This window comes from Lepidochelys olivacea, assembly GCF_965140295.1.
Source record: "Lepidochelys olivacea isolate rLepOli2 genome assembly, chromosome: 1".
Lineage (NCBI taxonomy): Eukaryota > Metazoa > Chordata > Testudines > Cheloniidae > Lepidochelys > Lepidochelys olivacea.
In genome coordinates this window covers 118731519-118754183 of record NC_140411.1, presented here as the reverse complement: position 1 = coordinate 118754183, position 22665 = coordinate 118731519, and the positions used below count along the sequence as shown (strand labels likewise).

The 22665-nt window shown below is 43.7% G+C and overlaps 1 protein-coding gene across 2 annotated transcripts in view; it reads left to right on the top strand.

Annotated features, from left to right (window-relative positions):
- LOC311515273 (interleukin-1 receptor-like 2) overlaps positions 1 to 4039 on the top strand; it is a 51625-nt gene extending 47586 nt beyond the window's left edge. For both annotated transcript variants that reach the window (XM_084618231.1, XM_084618232.1), the window contains exon 13: positions 1000 to 4039. In XM_084618231.1, coding sequence (XP_084474357.1) covers positions 1000 to 1388 — 389 coding nt within the window. In that variant the 3' untranslated portion in view covers positions 1389 to 4039. The remainder of the gene's footprint in view (positions 1 to 999) is intronic.
- Positions 4040 to 22665: the final 18626 nt, after the last annotated feature.

Here is a 22665-nt window from a genome sequence, read left to right as displayed (position 1 = left end):
GCGGTGGAGAAGCAGGGCCATCCCTAGCTATTCTGGGACCCTATGCAGCCCCCCCATAGGGGGGGCGGTGGTTGTGGGGCCCCAGTCCTCCGCTTGGGGGAGGAGGGCCTGGCACCAGGCCTCTGCGGGGAGGCAAGGCTGGCTTGGGGGGCAGGTGGGATCCGCCCCCCCCAGCACTCACCGGCAGCACGGCTGGGTCCAGGTCGCTGCACTTCCCGCCGCTGGTGAGTGCAGGCCCAGCCCTGCTGCAGAATCCTCAGGGGAGTGGGGGTGGAGCGGGGAGGCGGAGCAGGGGTGGGGCCATGGGGAAGAGGTGGAGCAGGGGCTGGAGCAGCACGCAGCTGCGCAGGGCACCAGGAAATTTCCTGGTGCCCTATGCAGCTGCTTACTTTGCGTATGGGTAAGGACGGCCCTGTGGAGAAGGAACTGGAGAAGCAGTTGGTCCACCCCGCCCTTTATCTCCTCGGTCGGTGGCACAAGGTGAGCCACGGCACATGTGCGGACCAGCGGACACTGCTTTCAAAATTCTCCAGCTCTGGATGCATGCAAAATATGCGTATCCACAGTAGAATACAGATAGGGGCCGCACATCTTAAAGAGCCTTCAGTTACTATAAGGTAAGTAAGTTTGCATGGATTAAAAACAAAAACAAAAAAATCAGCTGTATCATTAAAGTGTGGCCTAGAGTGCACATCTAAAAATGTTACCAGCATAGCTATGTTGGTAAGGTGGATGGTTTTCTTGCCACCAAAAACCTCTCTAATGTTGACACAATTATATGTGTATAAAAGTGTGTGTATAGCTTATTTTGCTTCTCTACTGGAATATGCTATGCTGGCATAGACACTTTATACCAGTATAACTGTGTATATATTAGAGGGGTTTTGCCACTTTAATTATGCTGACATAAGAAAAAGTAAATATCTATTTTTAATGGGGGGAGAGCGATTCTTTTGTATGAGCTAAAAGTTAATCAGTCATTCTGTGTGTCTTTTACAGCTGTGGTCAGTGTTGTTGATGAAACCATTAAACAAAGCAGAAGGCTTATAATTGTATTAGTACCAGAATCATCAAGTTGCAGTTTATTAGAGGATATCTTCGAACAGCAACTGGTTGTGTACAATGCTCTTGTCCAGGATGGAATTAAAGTTATTCTGATTGAGCTAGATAAAATAAAGAACTATACGAACATGCCAGAATCAATCAAATACATTAAACAAAAGCATGGTGCCATCAGATGGAAAGGGGACTTCACAGAGAAATCCTATTCAGCAAATACAAAATTTTGGAAAAATGTCAGATACCAAATGCCATCCAGATGTCCAACTTCTTCAGAACTACACTTGCTGCCAACAACCTTGAACAGCTTTCAAACCACAGAAAGATGAGGCATATGTCACTTTAATGGCTCTAGGCAGCTCCATTTCTAATGCTGTTTTAATGGATTTTATTAGAATGCTGATTGTGTACATGGTAAATGGATGATTTCACTTAAAGCCTTTCAGGATTGCATTCACAGGTTAGAGAAAACTAATTAATTATCATTCCACTGTGCAGAGCTAGCCAGCAGGACACACAGTAGTATTCCTTCAATGTTATATTAATGACAATATTAGAATGATGACATCAGAAAAGAAGCCCCAAACACAGCAGAAGAAATAAGCTTTTGAAAGGACACTTTTCAGACCCTTTTTGAACAGTGTGTTTCTAGGAAAAAAACTGAATTAAAGCAGATTAAGTATAATGAACATTCAGGTATCTTTTATGTTAACTGGGTCCAGATTTATATTCTGAGTTTTATTAGTGATATATTATGTCTTTATCCTAGGTGATACAATTGCAGTAGTTAGAAGTGTAGTTCATTAATCTGTTCTTTATCACTAACTTATTCAGTCCACCCAGGTTAGACCCTCTTCACCCTGCCACCAAGCACGATCAGACATTGCCATGCGTATCCTGCAAAAGCTCATCTTACTCTGAATTGTAGATCTTCAAGTCCCAACAAATACGTTTTAGATGAATCTGAACAGTTTGAAAGATGGAGGCAGTTCAGTTGAAAGATGCCACGGTGATTAGTTTTTAAGCATAATGTTACTGAACATACTTTAAATGATCTGGAAGAGGGGCAAAGGATTAAACAGCTGTAAAATGTTAAATTACTTCACCGATAATACTAATTTGGGGTACGAGGCAAGCACGAAGGAGAACAAAGTAAACGTATGAAGGCTGGAAATCCATGCGTAAAATGATACAACCTAATCCAATGAGATTCACTAGAAGCATTACAAAATGTACTGTACCGAACAGTCAGTGACCTGGCAGAAGGACAGCCTTGGTGATCGAATAAGTCTCTTCCATCTCCCAACATCTAAGAATTGATGAGAAGTGATAGCAGTGTGTTTAATATTGGTCAGATATAAATATTAAGTTAATGGGGCAAGTGCGGGGGTTTTTTTTGTTTGTTTTTAAGAAAATATATGCCATAGTTGCAGCTGATCTTTAATACATTTCCAGTACTGTTTTGGGTCAATTTTTGAAGCAAACTGCAGGGATTTGATGGTATAATTTCCTCTTGCATAAATTAGACTGCTAAAGCCTTTTACAGTTTTGTGGAAAATATAAGCTTTTTGAAGCAGCTGTGTATTGTTAACCATATGAGACTGATGTTGAACCGGACTATCACACAGAGGCTGCTGGCCAGGAGAGGTGTGGCAAGTTTTAGAAATGATACCTTTTTGAGAAAAGGAGGCAAGATTTTCATTGATCTTTCCTGGCACAGCAGAGGATTTAATGTTTGCAGGTTGTAATAGAGTTGTCTGTGTATAGTTATCCAAGTGTTCTGACTACAACTGCTAAGAAATTAGTCTGCCCTGGAGAGGACCACAAGAGCTTGGGATATGTTTAAGATACAGGGATTTACAACAACAATCTAGTCAATGTATCAGCTTTCACTGGATTACAAGTGGAAGGAAATTTCGTATTTTTGTAAATGATAGGAAAAAATCATGTTCTTGAAATGAAGAGTAGAGTTGCAAAGTGCACATTGGTCATGTGAGAAATGACAACCTGTAGGGCGGGCCAGGGAAAACTGGTAAAATTTGGGAGATCAAAAATCGAATATCTAAATTTATGGATACTACACTGACCTGTGGATCTACCGGTTGTCTTCTCAATTAACCAGAAAAGGTTATTTCACTCTGAAACTAATGCTTAAGGCCCCATGATTATAATGGGACTACTTGCAAAAACAGTTAAGCATGTGTAAGTGCTTGCTTGCCTAGGGGCCTGTGACAAGGAGGACTCTCAATGCAGATAGAAGTTGGCTATGTAAAAGAAGGACTCTGACTCTTGACATTAAATCTGTAATTGGTTTGAAATTAACAAATCCAGCTCCTAGAAGTATTGACTCTACATATATGAATCTTCACAGAAGACAGTGCATTGACTGCAGGATCAATTCTTTTGTAATACTGCTTAATAAAGTAACTTGCTCAGGGTCTGATAAGTATGGTTTGTATACTAGGAAGTGCAGCAATACGTTTTTGTAATTGGCTGTGATCAAAGGTTGGTTAGGGGAAATATGAACTTTGTGTGCTCTCAGGTTCAGCAACAAAAGGAAGGAATTATATCACTGAGTCAAAGAACTGTGCTTATAAATGTTCAGTGTCTATATTTTACATATGGTAAATTGTATTTGTATCAGTCAATGAAATCAGTCTCTCTCTCTCTAATGTACATATTTTTAAGATAATTAGAAAAATGTAATAAAACCTCCGGACTATTGTTTGAATAGAATGGGAATGGTGGTGCTATCAGAAGAAATATTTTCCCTCTATAGCATTGCGCAATTGGATATGTTTATTTTGAGGTTTTCTCCGAGCCTCAGGTACTGACCTCTGCTTGAGGTAGAATAGCAGTGCAACCAAATCATCAGCCTGGTCTAGTATTACAAGTTATGTTTCTGTGTTTTAGTCACTTTCTTTATGTAACCATTTGGTTTAAACAGGTGCAAATATTTTTTACTCAGTAAAACTCTAAGAATGTGATCAAAAGTACATGCTTGTTTTTTTTTTTACTTGCATTTACCTGTTCTCATTAGAAATGTGCTAAAATAATAGTGTGTGTTTAGTGCATCATACACAGGTACATAATAGAATAATTTTTACAAGGTAAAGTTGTCTTTTTGAAACTTTGTATCTCTGACTAATTGTGGCCCTGATCCTGTGATGAAATGCGTACAGTTGGACTCAGACTTTACTGGGGCTCTGCATAGGCATAAAGCCTTGCTTGCAGGGATAGTATTGCAGGATTGGGGCCTATTGTGCCTCTCTTGTATTTCTTTAGACCCATGTAGCCTAGGAATATGATTAGTCTAACAACTAAGAGGTATCTGTAATATGGTGTTCCAGAAGTCTTAATTTTTTTCCAGACACATGAAGATTTGAGTTCAATACTGACCTTACATTAAAAATAAGAGAGTACAGATTTTCTTTATTCACGTTTTGATTGTAGGGGGAGGAAGTGGGGGGAGTTGGTGTGTGTGTTCACTTGAGGCCAATGTGGAGAAGTTTTGATTTTAATATAGAACACTTCATTCCACTTACTGAACTTAGTTAATCAATATGATCTAGTGGACTGCGAGACTTGGACTCCTGACTTCTGAATTTGGCACTGCCCTGCTTTGAGGCACAGCCATAGACAAGCTATTCTGGGTGAAATCCTGGACCTATTGAAATCAATGGGAGTTTTGCCCTTGACTTAAATGGGGTCAGGATTTCACCCTCTGTATTCCCCCAATGTAAAGAGGTAACAATGCCTAACTTACCTTAGGGGTGTTGAGAGTTAAATATACAGAGCTGTAAAGATATATAAAGTGCAATACAAATGCTTAGTAGTAGTATCATTACTAGTAAACTCTTTTTCTTGTTTTCAACTAAATCTTTATTTTTAAGGTGAGAGATTCAGCCCTAATATTGTTAAAACTAGATAGTTTCTTATCTAGCTTGTTATCCTTCTTTAAAATGAAACGTTTGATGTTGAAACCGAGACATTACTGAGCTTTGTTAATTATCTTCACCATCTCCTCTTTTTTGGGTACTTTTGGACTGTCTTACAAACACTTTTTCTGCAAGCAAATACGGCCTAAAAAGGAAAACACATTTCTCTACACAAACTTACACGTGAATGTACATTTAACAAATGTAGGCTTTTTTTGAAAAAGGAATATGCCACAAGTAAAAGTTCCAGTTACCTAGGGGAAAAGATATAAACTTCTGGAGTGAGGTCAGAGTGGGGCCAGGAAATGAATGATGACGTTCTACTAGAAGAACTGTTGTAGCACTGTACATTTACCAAAGCACCATCACTTGCAAGTTGTGCCTCTGTACCTCTGCATTTTCAGAGTGTTTTGGCTGGCTACAGGGGTAGCCTTATATTGCTGGAGGTATTATCTCATTTTCTTTCCTTCCTTACACTCCTTTTTATGCTGCAATAATGGAGTGGGTGTATTGGTAGGAGGGTGGTGTGTTTCTGTAAGAGAACTGTCATTTAAAAATAGAAAGTGGAATAAAGAATCAGAGTGAAGAGGTCAGAGGCAACTTGGGACGTGAGGGTGAAGCTCACTGGTTTTGTATGCAAGTATTTAGAACCAGCTTAGGAAACTTTGTGACTTTATATATTCCCTTTACACTTTGATTTTTTTCAGAGTAACAGCCGTGTTAGTCTGTATTCGCAAAAAGAAAAGGAGGACTTGTGGCACCTTAGAGACTAACCAATTTATTAGAGCATAAGCTTTCGTGAGCTACAGCTCACTTCCTCAGATGCATATCGTGGAAACTGCAGCAGGCTTTATATATACACAGAGAATATGAAACAATACCTATTCCCACCCCACTGTCCTGCTGGTAATAGCTTATCTAAAGTGATTTCCAGCACAAATCCAGGTTTTCTCACCCTCCACCCCCCCACACAAATTCACTCTCCTGCTGGTGATAGCCCATCCAAAGTGACAACTCTTTACACAATGTGCATGACAATCAAGCTGGGCTATTTCCTGCACAAATCCAGGTTCTCACATCCCCCCCACCCCCATACACACACAAACTCACTCTCCTGCTGGTAATAGCTCATCCAAACTGACCACTCTTCAAGTTAAAATCCAAGTTAAACCAGAACATCTGGGGGGGTAGGAAAAAACAAGAGGAAACAGGCTACCTTGCATAATGACTTAGCCACTCCAAGTCTCTATTTAAGCCTAAATTAATAGTATCCAATTTGCAAATGAATTCCAATTCAGCAGTTTCTCGCTGGAGTCTGGATTTGAAGTTTTTTTGTTTTAAGATAGCGACCTTCATGTCTGTGATCGCGTGACCAGAGAGATTGAAGTGTTCTCCGACTGGTTTATGAATGTTATAATTCTTGACATCTGATTTGTGTCCATTTATTCTTTTACGTAGAGACTGTCCAGTTTGACCAATGTACATGGCAGAGGGGCATTGCTGGCACATGATGGCATATATCACATTGGTGGATGTGCAGGTGAACGAGCCTCTGATAGTGTGGCTGATGTTATTAGGCCCTGTGATGGTGTCCCCTGAATAGATATGTGGGCACAGTTGGCAACGGGCTTTGTTGCAAGGATAAGTTCCTGGGTTAGTGGTTCCGTTGTGTGGTATGTGGTTGTTGGTGAGTATTTGCTTCAGGTTGCGGGGCTGTCTGTAGGCAAGGACTGGCCTGTCTCCCAAGATTTGTGAGAGTGTTGGGTCATCCTTTAGGATAGGTTGTAGATCCTTAATAATGCGTTGGAGGGGTTTTAGTTGGGGGCTGAAGGTGACGGCTAGTGGCGTTCTGTTATTTTCTTTGTTAGGCCTGTCCTGTAGTAGGTAACTTCTGGGAACTCTTCTGGCTCTATCAATCTGTTTCTTTACTTCTGCAGGTAAAAGAATAAATGGACACAAATCAGATGTCAAGAATTATAACATTCATAAACCAGTCGGAGAACACTTCAATCTCTCTGGTCACGCAATCACAGACATGAAGGTCGCTATCTTAAAACAAAAAAACTTCAAATCCAGACTCCAGCGAGAAACTGCTGAATTGGAATTCATTTGCAAATTGGATACTATTAATTTAGGCTTAAATAGAGACTTGGAGTGGCTAAGTCATTATGCAAGGTAGCCTGTTTCCTCTTGTTTTTTCCTACCCCCCCAGATGTTCTGGTTTAACTTGGATTTTAACTTGAAGAGTGGTCAGTTTGGATGAGCTATTACCAGCAGGAGAGTGAGTTTGTGTGTGTATGGGGGTGGGGGGGATGTGAGAACCTGGATTTGTGCAGGAAATAGCCCAGCTTGATTGTCATGCACATTGTGTAAAGAGTTGTCACTTTGGATGGGCTATCACCAGCAGGAGAGTGAATTTGTGTGGGGGGGTGGAGGGTGAGAAAACCTGGATTTGTGCTGGAAATCACTTTAGATAAGCTATTACCAGCAGAACAGTGGGGTGGGAATAGGTATTGTTTCATATTCTCTGTGTATATATAAAGCCTGCTGCAGTTTCCACGATATGCATCTGAGGAAGTGAGCTGTAGCTCACGAAAGCTTATGCTCTAATAAATTGGTTAGTCTCTAAGGTGCCACAAGTCCTCCTTCACTTTGATTTTTGATTACTACTTAACTATAAGGAGAAGTCTATCTTTACAACTAATAAGGGCCCATGCATTCTACCAGTTTTTGGAGAATAATGTACAGGTTCTTCCTCGCTTATACTCTTTGTTTTCTAATGTGGTTATTTAAAAGTTGAACCTATGTAGGAAATAAAGCTTTCTGACCACCCTATACAGGGAAAAGTCATTCTGTTTGATCCTGCAGTTGGCAGTGCAGCACTACCAACAACCACAGGTGATCTCCCACTCAGCATAAGGCTTGGAGAAACTGTGCTTTCAGACGTGGTCGGTGCTTCTAGAAGACAACTAAAAAATCCCAGTTTCTTCAAGTGCTTGCTCATGTTGATTCCATGCTAGGTGTGCACACACCTCATGCACAGTTGCCAGAGATTTTTTTTCCCTTAGTGATGTCCGTCGGGACAGCCCTATCACCCCCTGGAGCCCCACACCTATGCGCCGGTATAAGGGGCACCACCAGCCCCACAACCTCTCTGTTCCTTCTTACCGCCTGTGACAGTTGCTGGAATGGCTTCTCGCTATTGAAAGGCTTTCTTACCCTGATAGTTTGGACTTGAATTTGTTGTATATAGTTTTAATTAGTTTAGTTAATAAGTTTGAGTATAGACAGTTGTCTGCATCTCAGAGAGACGATGGCCCAGGTGTTGAGACAGTGCCAAATTATTATGAATTGCTGTGATTGATAGGGATAAATTGGGCAAGCATGAGTTTGGTATGGCTTGGTATATCTGGACCTACTAGAGGATTCTGGGAGCAGGATTCTCTTAGCATTAGATAAATGGAGTGAAATACTACTGGAGGTGCTGAAATTACACTGGAATGGTTAACAGCAGCTTGATCGGCATGTGTGTTTCAACATCGAACTTTGGAATATCAGCAGGGGAACCAGCCCACAAAGTAAAGAACACGTAAAATCATGCGATTGGTGGGCTTGGTAACATGGCTGACATGGGTCAGAATTACCCTTTTTGGATAACCTCATGCTAAGAGCTTAACTGAATGATTTATGAGAGGGTAAATTATGGATGAGCTTTGGTTTGTGTGTCCGCTTTGCAATCCCTTCAAAATTGTGAAGAAAACCAGTAATAAATGCTTGAGGCATATTTCTGGAATGTGATTCCTTTGAGGACAAAAAGGTATATAAGTGCTAAGCAAAGTAAATTAGTCAGTTTGGATCAATTCCCCAATTAATATCCGAAGAGGTTTGAGACTGTGAGACAGAAGTCATCGGGGTAACCGAGACCTGGCCTTGAGGGACCTTTGCAAGATCTTAAAACCAGAAGTTAGGGTAACCAAGGTCCTGCTTCGATGGACAGACCAAGTGCCTGAGTGGGGAAAGAGAAGTAGTCTCCATCTAGAGCTGGTAGATATATTTTCTTTGTTTGCCAATCCGGATACTGTGTAAGGCCAACATAGTTACTGAGGGTTTATGCTTGGGGAACTGAGGCTTATGGAGAAGAATTGTCTCGAATTTTGCTCCAGAGCGGGATTGGGCAAACATTCCCTAGGAGATGCATTCCTGATCTCATGGGCTCAACACTTAATGTATGCTTTCCCCCCAATATCGGTTCTCCACAGAGTTCTGACAAAGATACGAACAGATCGTGCCACTGTCATTCTGATTGCCCCATCGTGGCCCAGACAACCGTGGTTTCCATTCCTCACCAGAACGGTCAACTCGCCCACCAATTTCGTTGCCCTTCACTCCAAACCTCCTATCGCAGTAACATGGCTGACTTCTTCACCCCAGCCTGTCCATGCTTCACCTCAAAGCTTGGTTCCTACATGGTTCTCCCAAAATGAACTAGCATGCTCTGAGCAGGTTCAAAGAGTGCTCCTAAATAGTAGAACACAATCTACTTGCATCACCTATCTCAGAAAGTGGAAGCGATTCACACAATGGTGCTCAACTAAACAACTTCCTCCTACTTCTGCACCTCTTCCACCCATACTTGACTACCTATTAGACCTTAAGCAATCTGGCCTGCCTTTCAGCTACATCAAGGTCTATTTAGCTGCTTTACAACTTTTCATGACAGGATCGACGATACCTCTATTTTTGCTTATCTCCAAGCGTTTACTCAAAGGGCTCCAATCCCTATACCCGGACATTAAACCCCTTACCCCTCCGTGGGACTTTCACATAGTATTATCCTCCTTAACTCAACAACCATTTGAGCCCCTAGCCACTTGCTCCCTCTTACACCTCTCTATGAAAACAGCATTCTTAGTGGCAATCACCTCTGCCAGACGTGCAGGAGAAATAGCAGCTCTCATGGCGGACTCACCGACTATTTTTTAAGGCAAGGTTACCCTCTGACTACACCCCAAATTTCTTCCAAAGGTGCATTCGTCATTCCACATTAATGAGCCGATACACCTACCAACCTTCTTTCCTAAACCACATGCAAACTCTTTTGAATCCACAAAGCATACAGGTTTCAGAGTAACAGCCGTGTTAGTCTGTATTCGCAAAAAGAAAAGGAGTACTTGTGGCACCTTAGAGACTAACCAATTTATTTGAGCATGAGCTTTCGTGAGCTACAGCTCACTTCATCGGATGCATACCGTGGAAACTGCAGCAGACATTATATACACACAGAGATCATGAAACAATACCTCCTCCCACCCCACTGTCCTGCTGGTAATAGCTTATCTAAAGTGATCATCAAGTTGGGCCATTTCCAGCACAAATCCAGGTTTTCTCACCCTCCACCCCCCCACACACAAACTCACTCTCCTGCTGGTAATAGCCCATCCAAAGTGACAACTCTCTTCACAATGTGCATGATAATCAAGGTGGGCCATTTCCTGCACAAATCCAGGTTCTCTCACCCCCTCACCCTCCTCCAAAAACCACACACACAAACTCACTATCCTGCTGGTAATAGCTCATCCAAAGTGACCACTCTCCCTACAATGTGCATGATAATCAAGGTGGGCCATGTCCAGCACAAATCCAGGTTTTCTCACCCCCCCCCCTTTTTTTCTTACCCCCCCTTTTTTTTCTTACCCCCCCCCCCAGACGTTCTGGTTAAACTTGGATTTAAACTTGGAGAGTGGTCAGTTTGGATGAGCTATTGCCAGCAGGAGAGTGAGTTTGTGTGTGTGTGTGTGTGTGTGTCCCCGGGGAAAAAAAAAGGGGGGGGGTAAGAAAACCTGGATTTGTGCTGGACATGGCCCACCTTGATTATCATGCACATTGTAGGGAGAGTGGTCACTTTGGATGAGCTATTACCAGCAGGATAGTGAGTTTGTGTGTGTGGTTTTTGGAGGAGGGTGAGGGGGTGAGAGAACCTGGATTTGTGCAGGAAATGGCCCACCTTGATTATCATGCACATTGTGAAGAGAGTTGTCACTTTGGATGGGCTATTACCAGCAGGAGAGTGAGTTTGTGTGTGGGGGGGTGGAGGGTGAGAAAACCTGGATTTGTGCTGGAAATGGCCCAACTTGATGATCACTTTAGATAAGCTATTACCAGCAGGACAGTGGGGTGGGAGGAGGTATTGTTTCATGATCTCTGTGTGTATATAATGTCTGCTGCAGTTTCCATGGTATGCATCCGATGAAGTGAGCTGTAGCTCACGAAAGCTCATGCTCAAATAAATTGGTTAGTCTCTAAGGTGCCACAGGTACTCCTTTTCTTTTTACAAAGCATACATTATATGTACCCAGGGCTTTGTCCTTCTATCTGGATAGAACCAAGCCCTTTAGAAACTCTTCTAGACTCTGTCTCCATTGTGGAGCGCTCCAAAGGAGCGCACCAATTTCTACCCAGAGACTTTCAAACTGAATTTCTGACTGTATCCGACTATGCTACCAAATAAAGAAAATTACGCCTCCAGCTGGCATCAGAACTCACTCCACTAGATCTGTGGCTACCTCCGTGGCTTTTCTACGCAAAGTTCCTCTGGCTGACATCTGTAAGGTGGCCACTTGGACTTCTGAACTCACATTTGTTAAGCATTATGCCCTTACTCAAGGCCCTCTCTCTGATACACGATTAGGCAGAGCTGTATTATCTTCTGCATTCCTACCAAAGTCCCTACCTCCTTGAGATACGCTGCTTTGAAGTCGCCTGGAGTGGAGCACCCACAGGGACATCTCTCTCTCGAAGAGGAGGTTACTCACCCTGTGCAGTAACTGATATTCTTCGAGATGAATGTCCCTGTGGATGCTCCACTACCTACCCTCCTCCCCTCTACTTCGGAGTTGGGGTAGCCTCCACTGTAGAGAAGGAACTGAGGAGACCGGTCGCACACACGTACTATTAAGGTACACTCAGAGTGGGGGGGCAGGCTCTGTGCAGGCGTGCCTGGTACGAGTACTGCTGTAAAAATCTCTGAGTGAAGGCGCAGGGACGCACCAACACCTGGAGTGGAGCACCCACAGGGACACTCATCTCGAAGAACGTCAGTTACTGCACAGGGTGAGTAACCTCCTGGTTACTTGGCAGCCATCTCGGCCTTCCATCCTCCAGTCCAAGGTAGATCAGTCTTCTCCCATGAGATGATGATCAGGTTCCGCAAGGGTTTAGAAAGGCTCTATCCGCATGTTTGTGACCCAATTCACGCACGGGACTTAAATCTGGTACTGTCAAGGCTCACCCTTTGAGCCCTTGGCATCTTGTTTGCTGCTGCTCCCCTCATGGAAAGCCATTATTTCAGCCAGGGGATTCTCTGAAATCAAAGTCTGGACTTCAGAACCCCTTCATATGGTGTTCTTCAAAGACAAAGTCCAGCTGCATCCCCACCCTGCTTTCCTACCAAAGGTGATGTGACAGTTCCACCACAACTAGGACATTTTTCTGCCTTTCTTCTTCCCAAAGCCTCACAGAACTGATGAGGAACACTGACTATATACCATAGACATAGATGGCCCCTGTCCTTTTATGTTGAAAGAACTAAACCCTTCCAAAAGTTGACACAACTCTTTGTAGCGGACAGGATGAAAGGTCTGCTGGTGTCATCCCAGAGAATCTAGTCCTGGATAACCACTTGCATCCCCATTTGCTATGATCAGGTGAAGGTTCTGCCCCCAGCCATCACAACAGCCCATTCTACAAGGGCTCAGACTTCATCAGCAGCATTCCTCACACAGATACCAATCCAGGACACTTGCAGGGCTGCGACATGGTCATTGATTCATACCTTTGCATCCCACTATGCCATCACCCAACAGGCCCATGATGATGCCAGTTTTTGGGAGGGCAGTGTTGCAGTCAACATGTCCATGAGCTCCAAGCCCACCTTCAGGGATACTGCTTGTGAGTCACCTAGCATGGAATTGACATGAGCAAGCGCTCAAAGAAGATAAAATGGTTACTGAAACTTCATAACTTTTGTTCTTTGAGATGTGTTGCTCATGTCCATTCCATGACCCACCCTCATTCCCCTCTGTCAGAGTACCGGCAAGAAGGAACTGAGCAGGTGTGGGGCCAGCAGCACCCATTATACTGGCACATAGGCGCAGGGTTTATGGGGGCACTAGTGCCAGCCCTAGGGATACCACTAAAGGAAAAAAATCTCAAATTTCTGAGCCCATACAGTTCCACTGGCCAGGTTCCTGGGGAATGCCAAATGGTACAAAGTGGAATGTCATCGGTTGGCTTCCTTTTAACACTATAGCTTTGTGAGTCCAAAATAGCCTGGCGTACTGTCATTGAGAATGGTCTAACACAACTAGAACTCCCAAATGCCTCAAAATCAAGTAATCCCTGCTTCTCTGGGGGAGGTAGCCCATCAAAACATTTCCAAGATTTTATCTTCATCTATATCTTCGTAAAGCCTTGTGTTTTTCTTAAAATAAATAAAATCTATTTTTACATTAGTAACGTGGGGAGCCAGTCTCTCTTAGCTGGAGGACTTTCATCAGACCTTGGACAGTGGCATCAATGGAGGCTGAAACTGCAGATGCAGCTCTTAAACCTTAATGCCCAGTTGAGCATTGCCATTCCCTTTTCCCCAGACTGGACACTGGGAGACCTGTAAGTCAGATTTCACCCACCTCTGGCATCCCTATCCAGGTTTTCCAAAGGTCAAAGTCCTCCAGCAAGAAGAGGAATCTCAGAAAGAGGAAGTTACCTTGTGCAGTAACGATGGTTCTTCGAGATGTGTGTCCCTATGGGTGCTCCACTTTAGGTGTCTGCGTGCCCCTGCACCTCTAATCGGAGATTTTTGGTAGCAGTGTCCACTTGAGCCCGTGCATGTGCTCTCTCTCCCTCGTGGTCTGCCTTGAGGCTATTTACCACTGCACAGGCGAACCCCCCTCACTTTCTTCTCTACCATAGAGCCCTATAGAGAACTCCGAAGTAGAGGGGAGGAGGGTGGGTTGTGGAGCACCCATAGGGACATACTTCTCAAAGAACCATCGTTACTGCACAAGGTGAGTAACTTCCTCTTCTTCTTCGAGTAGTGTCCCTGTGGGTGCTCCACATCAGGTGACTCCAGAGCAGTACCCACCACTGGAGGCTGGGACTTCGGAGCGGAGTCTTTTACTACAGAGAGTACTGTGGAGATGAAGATGGTGTCAGTGGCCAAATCTTCAGTAATCGCATAATGTTCTGCAAAAGTATGGACAGAGGCCCCGGTCATTGCTCTATAGATTGGGGAGATAGGGGTATCCCTAATGAATGTGGTTGAGGTAGGAACTGATCTCATGGAGTGCGTATGGACGGAAGCAAATTGCGCCCTTGCTAAGTGATTAATGCAACTAGAGACCCATTTGCATAGTCTTTGAGGAGATATCACAGAGCTTTTTGATCTTTCTGTGGACAAAAGGAAGAGTCTAGGGGATTTCCCGAAGTTCTTAATCCTGTCCAAGTAGAATGCTAATGTCTTTCTAATATCTAGCATATGCACAATTGTCTCTCAGTTGTCACAATGTGGCTTTGGGAAAATACGGGGAGATGGATCTGTTGATTCATATGGAAAGTGCAGAAAAAGTAGGAAGAAACTTGGGATATAGCCTTAGAGGTTATTTAAAAAAAAAAAAAAGACAAAGGCTGTGAATGATGGGTGTGCCACCAGGGCCACTATTTCTTCTATGTGCCTAGCTAAGGTAATGGCAATTAGAAATGCTGTAGTCATGGACAGGTGTAAGAGAGAACAAGTTGCCCTGGACTTGGAGGGAGGTCTAGTCCAAGCCCTGAGAACTAGATTAAAGTCCGAGGCTGGAGCGGGTGGTGTCACATGGGGGGAAGAGAGTCCCAATGCCCTTAAAGAGTCTATAAATTAGTGGGTGAGCAAACTCCAAATGGGAAGCCATTTTCGCCATGAGATGTACCTTAAGGGAGCTGAGTGAGAGTTTAAAATGTAGTGCAAAATCAGAGGGAGGAAAGATGAGGTTGCGTCTATCCGTTTGGAATAGTACAAACTTGGAGTCATTTCCATTTTGTAGATAGGTATGTGGAGTGGTCAACTTGTGGTTGTGGTGCAACGTGTGTTTCAGCTTGTCAGAGCATTCTGCTTCTAAGCCTTGGAAGAAAGAAAGATCCAAGCCTGGAGGTGGAGGACCCATGGGTTGGGGTGAAGGGTCAGCCCATTGTTTTGAGAGAGCGGGTGAGGAATGGGCTGACGTCAGAGGAACAGGAGGGCATATTGCCATCTGCGTCAGGTAAGGGAGCCAAACTTGTCTTAGTCAAGAGGGGCAATCACAATAACTCTCGCTTTGTTTCATTGAATTTTAAACAGAATCTTGGATAGGGTAGGAAACTGGGAAAAGACATACAAGTGGGCCCTGTCCGCTGGGAAGATGAGGGCAACTGCCAGTGAATGTTTCCCCAAAGGGTGGCTATATCTTGAAGCACCTGTTAATTCAGTATACACTTATTGTTGTGAGAAAATTCCAATGGAGACTGTTGGTTATCCCGTTCTGTATCCCTTGTAGACCAGACAGCAGAGATGAGCACATTGTGATGGGTGCATCAATTCCAAAGTTTGAATGCTGTCTTGCAGAGGGAGGGAGATCTGGCAGCTCATACAAAACGTACAGGTCACATTAAGTCCATCATAACCTTTGTGTGTTGTTTTTGATGACAGGCAGAGTTTGTGCACCGGCACTCCTGACAGCCCCTAGCCCCAAAAGAGTGATATGGAAGGTCATTTATGTGTAAGGCCATTTGTCCTGAACCTTGTTGTTGTATAGGGATATTAGGGAGACGTGTCCCAGGGTGGTGAATGTGGGTAGTGAGAGGAGCACTCTTGCTTGTACTGCATCGGTTGGTGCTGATAAAGTCCAGTCACTGTATCAGGGTTAGTATGCCACTACAATGAAGTGAACCTTGGAGACTACCCTGTGTGGAGCAGTCTGTACCTATAATGATCCTGCCCCAAAGGTAAGCAGTAGGAAATCTCCTGTACGATAGTTGTATTGAGATATGGAAGTAGGCACCCTGTAAGTTCAGGGTTAGAAATCAATCTCTTTGCTCTAGAGCTGGTCCTAACTGCTGTGAAGTAAGGTAAGATGACTTCTGAGTGGTGTGACAGGTGTATAGATGGCAGCTGATGCCGTAAGGTATCATTGTTCAGGCCCCTGGCCAGCTCATCAAAGTGCTTATAAGAGGCAGTTTGAGAGGTCGTGGACTGGGGTGCAGACTGTTTTCACTTTTGAGCCCTGGGCCTCTTACACTGTGGCTCATAACAGCGCAGAGATGGTGAGTATTAAGAAGATTTGTGATCTGTGGTGTGGTTGAGAGGTATATCTTCTCTTCTGTTCCACAGTATGGATTCCTAAGGAGTGTAGTGAGGTCCAAGAATCCTTCAGGATGTGGAGAGAAAATCTGTCTTCTCCGCAAAGAGTTTGGCCCTTCAAATTGGAAGTCTGTAGCTCTTTGGGCAATCTAAAGAAGTGTAGTGAACAAAAAAGAAACAACCCCACAACCTACCTCAGTACCACTGTGATGGAGACTGGGCGGGCAGCTGTAACAGCTACATCCAGTGCTGTCTCTAGGACTGGTCTGGCTATTAACTGACCTTTTCTAAGAATGGTCTGAATCTGTTCTTTTTGTGTTTCCAGTAATGTTTCAGAAACATTCTGGGTTTCCCAAGATTAACAAAATTGTTTAGACCATGACAGTTTGGTAATTTATGACTCTAAACAGTAATGTTGTTGATGAATACACCGTCTTGCGAAGCCTGATCATATGGAGTTGACTTGGCATTATGTTGCTTGCTTCCTGCATTAACCACATCCACTATGATGGAGTTGGGTTGCGGATGTTGAAAACAAAGTCTGCCTCTTTGGGTAGAGATGTAGAGTTGTTTTTGTTTACACTCTGTTGCTGGTTGGTGCGATGGAGGCTGGCTCTGCCAGATGATTTTGGTAGGATCTAGAATCTGCTCATTAATTGGGAGGACAGTTCTAGATGAGAAGGTAGTGTGCAGAATTTCCACCAACTTGTGATGTGTATTTGCCACCTCCTGTAAGGGAATCTGCAGCTCGTCTGCCACCCTCTTGGTAAGATCCAGAAAGTTCTTAAATCTTCACCTAGTGATGAGGGGTGGGCAGCACAGTCTCATCTAGGAGAGATGAGGAGAAGTGTGCTGAAGAGGTAGCTTCCTCTTCAGGTGTTTTTTTTTTCCCTTTCCCCCTTCCCCCTTCTTTCCTGTTCTGAAAAAGCTTTCTCCTGTCCTGGCTCAGGTGCCAGACTGTAGCAAACCATCTGGTGGACTCTTCCTGAGAGACACCGGAGACAGTCGCGCCATGTGTGTGTATATACCCAAAGAGTTACAATATGGCCTTGGGAGGGAGAGGCAGGAAGGCAGGCACGGGCGGTTGGCGTGCTGGAATTGGGGATGACCCTTGAGGGGCCAGGGAATTGTCTCCTCCTGGCCAGTGTCAGATTTGTCAGTGGGTAAGGGTGCTGCTGACTGGGGTATTGGCAGTATACAGTCCAGTGCTAAGAACGATTCTGGATGCTGGGATGTGCTCGATACCGGGGTCTTGGTACCAAGTAATGGGGATTGTGGTTCTTCCCCAGTCATCAGGTCTCCAGGGTACCAGAGCTCATGCAGTACCATGGATTCATTTGGTACCACAGAGGAGGGTCCGTGGTACATTGTCAGTACCGATAGTTGGGCAGAGCACTCCCTCAATGAGGGTTTTGCCCAGTACAAAAAGTTTGTTGGTGCCACTTTTTTAGAGATGGTATGGTAATTGTCTCTCCCTGGGTACTGAGGCCACAGGTCTCCAGAGTATCAGAATACCTGTGTTACCATGGGCTCATCTGGAACCCCAGAGGAGTGTCTGTAGTCGGTATCAATGGTTGGGAAGGTGCAGAACACTTCCTAGATGGGAGTTTTGTTGCATCTGGTACCAAAGAGTTTCTCTATGCCGCTCTTTTAGAGATGGTACGGTAACTGTCCCCTCTCCTTAGGTACCCCTTTCCTCATAGCATGACTGTGGAAGCTTCTGGTGTGTGGATGCGGAAGCAGAGCTGACAGCAGGGCTTCTCTGTGTCGCTCTTTTAGAGATGGTACGGTAACTGTGCCCACTCCGTGCAGTACTTGCCCAGGCTTGAATAGAGACTGGGAGTGGATGTGTCATTAAACAAAGTAAAACTACTTCCCCACGTTTATTCCCCCCCCCCCCCCCACTGTTCATCAACTGCTGGAAATGGCCCACCTCGATTATCACTACAAAAGATTCCCCCTCTGGTAATAGCTCACCTTACCTGATCACTCTCCTTACAGTGTGTATGGTAACACCCATTGTTTCATGTTCTCTGGGTATATAAATCTCCCCACTGTATTTTCCACAGAATGCATCCGATGAAGTGAGCTGTAGCTCACGAAAGCTTATGCTCAAATAAATTGGCTAGTCTCTAAGGTGCCACAAGTCCTCCTTTTCTAGTTGCCCAGAGTAGAGCTCAGAGCAGCACAGAGCTCACAGAAGCCCCTTGTCCGTGGGGAGAGCAGAGCTCAGAGCAGGGCAGAGCTCACAGCAGGAAACCCCTTCTCAGGTTTCAGCTTCCAGAGCTTCGGTGCCCCACGGGAGCGGCAGCTGAGCTCACAGCAGGAGGTTGCTCTGCTGGTATTGTCCTTCCCAGATGGCTGCACTGGGGAACACCCCGCTGGCTGGCCCGTTGCTCTGAGGAGCCTTTCCAGGGGGAGTCTGCTGGTGACTTCTTCTTTTTCTCGCTCTTCTCCTCTTCACCACTCGACCCCTTTGGAAGTGAAGGCTCCGGGGATGATCCGGGGTCACCACCCGCCGGAGTCCCCTGCAGACTGAATGAAGTGTTTCTCTATCTGGAGGAATTTTTACTTCAGCTCCTGTGAGGCTGCAGTTTTAGGTGTGGCAGGTAAAGCACTTCCGTGAGGGTCTCCCAGGCACAGTGAGTGTCTGGCTATTACAGGAACTGACTCCTGGCAGGAGAGGCACCGCTTGGAGCAGAGAGAGCCAGGCAAGCCCCTGGGCAGGGGGTGTCATCCTCTAGCAGGGAGGAATATGCAGAAGAACATTCTCTTTACTTTTTTTTTTTAACTGAAAAAGAAAATAATTATAAGTCTACTAGATGCCTGGGGGAGGGGAGGGGGCATGCCCCCAGACAGGGAAGGAAAGTGAAGTTCTTTTCCTTTTTCTCCTTTCTTTTTAAACCAAAGGAATAAAATAAAACAAAACACTAGCCTGAGTACTTTTAGGGAGAACAAAGGTAACAAAACAGATACAGGTTTCAGAGTAACAGCTGTGTTAGTCTGTATTCGCAAAAAGGAAAGGAGTACTTGTGGCACCTTAGAGACTAACCAATTTATTTGAGCATAAGCTTTCGTGAGCTTTCGTGCAGTTTCCACAGTATGCATCCGATGAAGTGAGCATATTTATTTATGCTCAGATAAATTGGTTAGTCTCTAAGGTGCCATTAGTACTCCTTTTCTTTTTAAAACAAATACTACTTATGCTAATGACACAGATAAGGAAGGGACAACTGCTCATTCCCTCAGAGGCCAAAGGCAGTAGAGAAGGAAGTGAGGGGGGTTCCCCTGTGCAGTGCTAAATAGCCTCCAGGCAGACCACCAGGGAGGGAGAGCACGTGCGTGGGCTCAACAGGACACTGCTACCAAAAGTCTCCGATTAGAGGTGCAGAGGCACACAGACACCTAAAGTGGAGCACCCATAGGGACACTACTTGAAGAAGAACTGATATTCTGTATATTTCCACTAATAAAATGACACCACTTTTCAATAGATAAGAATTCTAGTAACAAAGGGAGACAACCAAAATGTAACCAATTACTTTATTGAGGAATTTTATTATTATTTTTTTAAAAGCTTGTACCCATAATACAAACCTACTGAGAACAGAATTTTGAAATGGCTGAGTTTGAAAAGGACTGATTGTGTTGTGATGTACATGTTGTAATATGCTATAGGCCATATGGGCCTAGTATAAATGCTGTATGCTTGACATGAGTACGTTAGTTGTGTGCTGGCAGCTGAAGCAAGGACTTAAGGTTATGAGCGGTCAAGGATTATCTGTGCAAAACAAACTTTGTCATGTCAATAAGAGGAAATGGAATGTCTTGGATTATGGTGGCCTGCCCGGAACTGCTCTTTTGGAGTTATGAATGAAAGGCTTAGTAAACAGACAAAGAGCTAATGACGTGAAGGACTGATCTATAAAAAAGATCGTGGTAGTTAAACAAATTATACAAGGGGGTCAGGTAGAGTGGCTACTGCTACCACTAGGTGTTATCCCCAGAAGTCTTTACAACTATTCTGAGGAAAATGGGCCCTTTTCCCACAGGAATAGTTTGTAATCAAAATCACTAGGTGTGTGTGTGTGCGCGTGTGTGTGTGTATGTATGTATGTATGTATATATATAAAAATAGGTGGATGGGTGTGTGTAGGGTTTTTATTGGAACTTAACTTGACTGCCTTCGATTATACAAAATGGGAAAGTAATCTGGATACAGTATTATGAAAAAACTAATTAGAGCAGTGGAAGGGATATTAGACAAAAAATAATTTGTGTGTGTAAATATTTTTGTGTAATTATGCAAGGTTTTAAGGACCTAAACCAACGCTCATGGTTTGTAAAATCCTGTTTGTAGGTTTAAGATAAATTGGGTTTGTTTTGTTTTGTTTTTAAATAAAAAAAATGATGCCACTAAAACTCCATTTGAATCTCGCATCTAAAGTTGCAACATTGACAGACCATTTAGCCAGACATGGCCAGCTAGTGTGATGTGGCTTTGGTATTTAGCATTTAACCCTTTGGGTACTTCCATGTGTTTATAAAGTTTAATATCTTTTTAAATGAGGACCAAAGAATTGGCCATGGCAGAGGCAGCCACAACTGGGAAAATGGAGAGAGATTCTGGATCCTTTTTTTTATTATGTTATTAAATATTATTTTAGTATTATAAATAGCAGCTAAGTACTGCAGGAGGGGCACAAACAGTTAAAAGAGAATGAGGAAAAAAGCAGAAAGCAAGGGTGAAATGTACAAAAGAAGCAAAGTCAGAAAGGAGGAGCCTTGAAGTGGCTCTGAGTAATTAGACTGTCACAATGTTAAACCTTGAAATAAATGCTAGTGAGTAACCTTGTAACAATGTATAATGTGTGTGATTTTTGAGGAAAAATTTTAAGCAAGCTAAAAATGGTAATTGAAAATAAATCTCATGTTCAGAGATCTCGTAGTAATACTCTCAGCTATTACCGGTGAATAAACTTAAAGCTTGGCACAGCAGAGAAGCCATTACAAACCTGGTCTGTTGTACAAGAAGGGAAACTGAAGTACACCACCTCATGAATTTAATAAATGAACAGTGGGATAATTCACCCTTTTCTTTAAGGGTAGAAGTCATTGAAATCTGCCCTGTCTATAAAACAAATCACAGGAAAGTATAGAGGTTATTCTTCTGTTTTTCTTGCAACCAGCGAGGAGATTTGTAAAAGAGAGAGCTTTTTAAGCAATAATCTGTCCCCACGAGGCGGGGGGCGGGGAGAGCTAGGAAAAGTTTCTTTTATTTTTCAGACACTCTACAGGCAAGCTGGTGCCACCAGAGCAACCTAGAAAACAAAAATTATGTTGTGTGTTTTGTGCTTATGTCTTGTCATTACCATTATTTTGATGGATATTATACAAAAAGGGTTCACACCTATAGCAGCAAAAGTCAATGTATGGTAAGATTTGCCTAGAAAGCATGGGCTACTTAAGGTGGGAGTTTAAGGGATATACCACATTCCAGGCGAACACCCTCTATTCCCAGCCTGCTGCTATTGGGAACAGAGAATGGAGGGCGGAAATAGGTTCACTGTATGCAGTGAACAAAAAGACAGGAGAGGTAAAGTGGGTACCCCCCCCCCCCAAAAAAAAATAAAAACACCAAGGGAAGAAATTATTAATGTCGGCCACTCTATGGCCCATTGAGGAATAGAGAATACGCTTTTTAAGGTAAAACCAATTGGAATTTGGCATAAAGTATGGGAAGATTTGTTAAAAATTGTAGAAAATGCAGACAGCAATAGAACATCTAGTGCAGGGCTGTTGTTACATCAGAGAATTGTAGGGCCATGGAGTAGGATACAAATGGACTATATTGATAAGTTGCCGAAAACTTCCAGAGGAAATCAGTATTTGCTGGTGGTGGTGGATTCTTTTTCCTGATCGGTGGAGGCGATTCCTACTTGGAACCATACTGCAGAGACAACCGCTAAGAAACTATGGGATGTTGTTCTTAGCAGGTATGGAACTTCGAGAGTAATTGATTTGGATAATGGACCGCATTTTGTGGGGGAAGTAGTGAAAAGCTTATTGGAAGTTTTAGGAATAAAGCAGCAGTTACACATTCCTTACCATCCTCAATCATCAGGATCAGTCAAGAGAATGAATCAAACGATTAAGCAACCTCTACGAAAGGTGGTACAGGAGACTTGTAAAGACTGGGATCCATGGTAGTCTGGGTTGCCCTTCAGCTGGTACCAGCTTTTCCGAAAGACAAGAAGAACATGTTTCTACTCCTTTTGGGGTGGCAGATTATTGCTT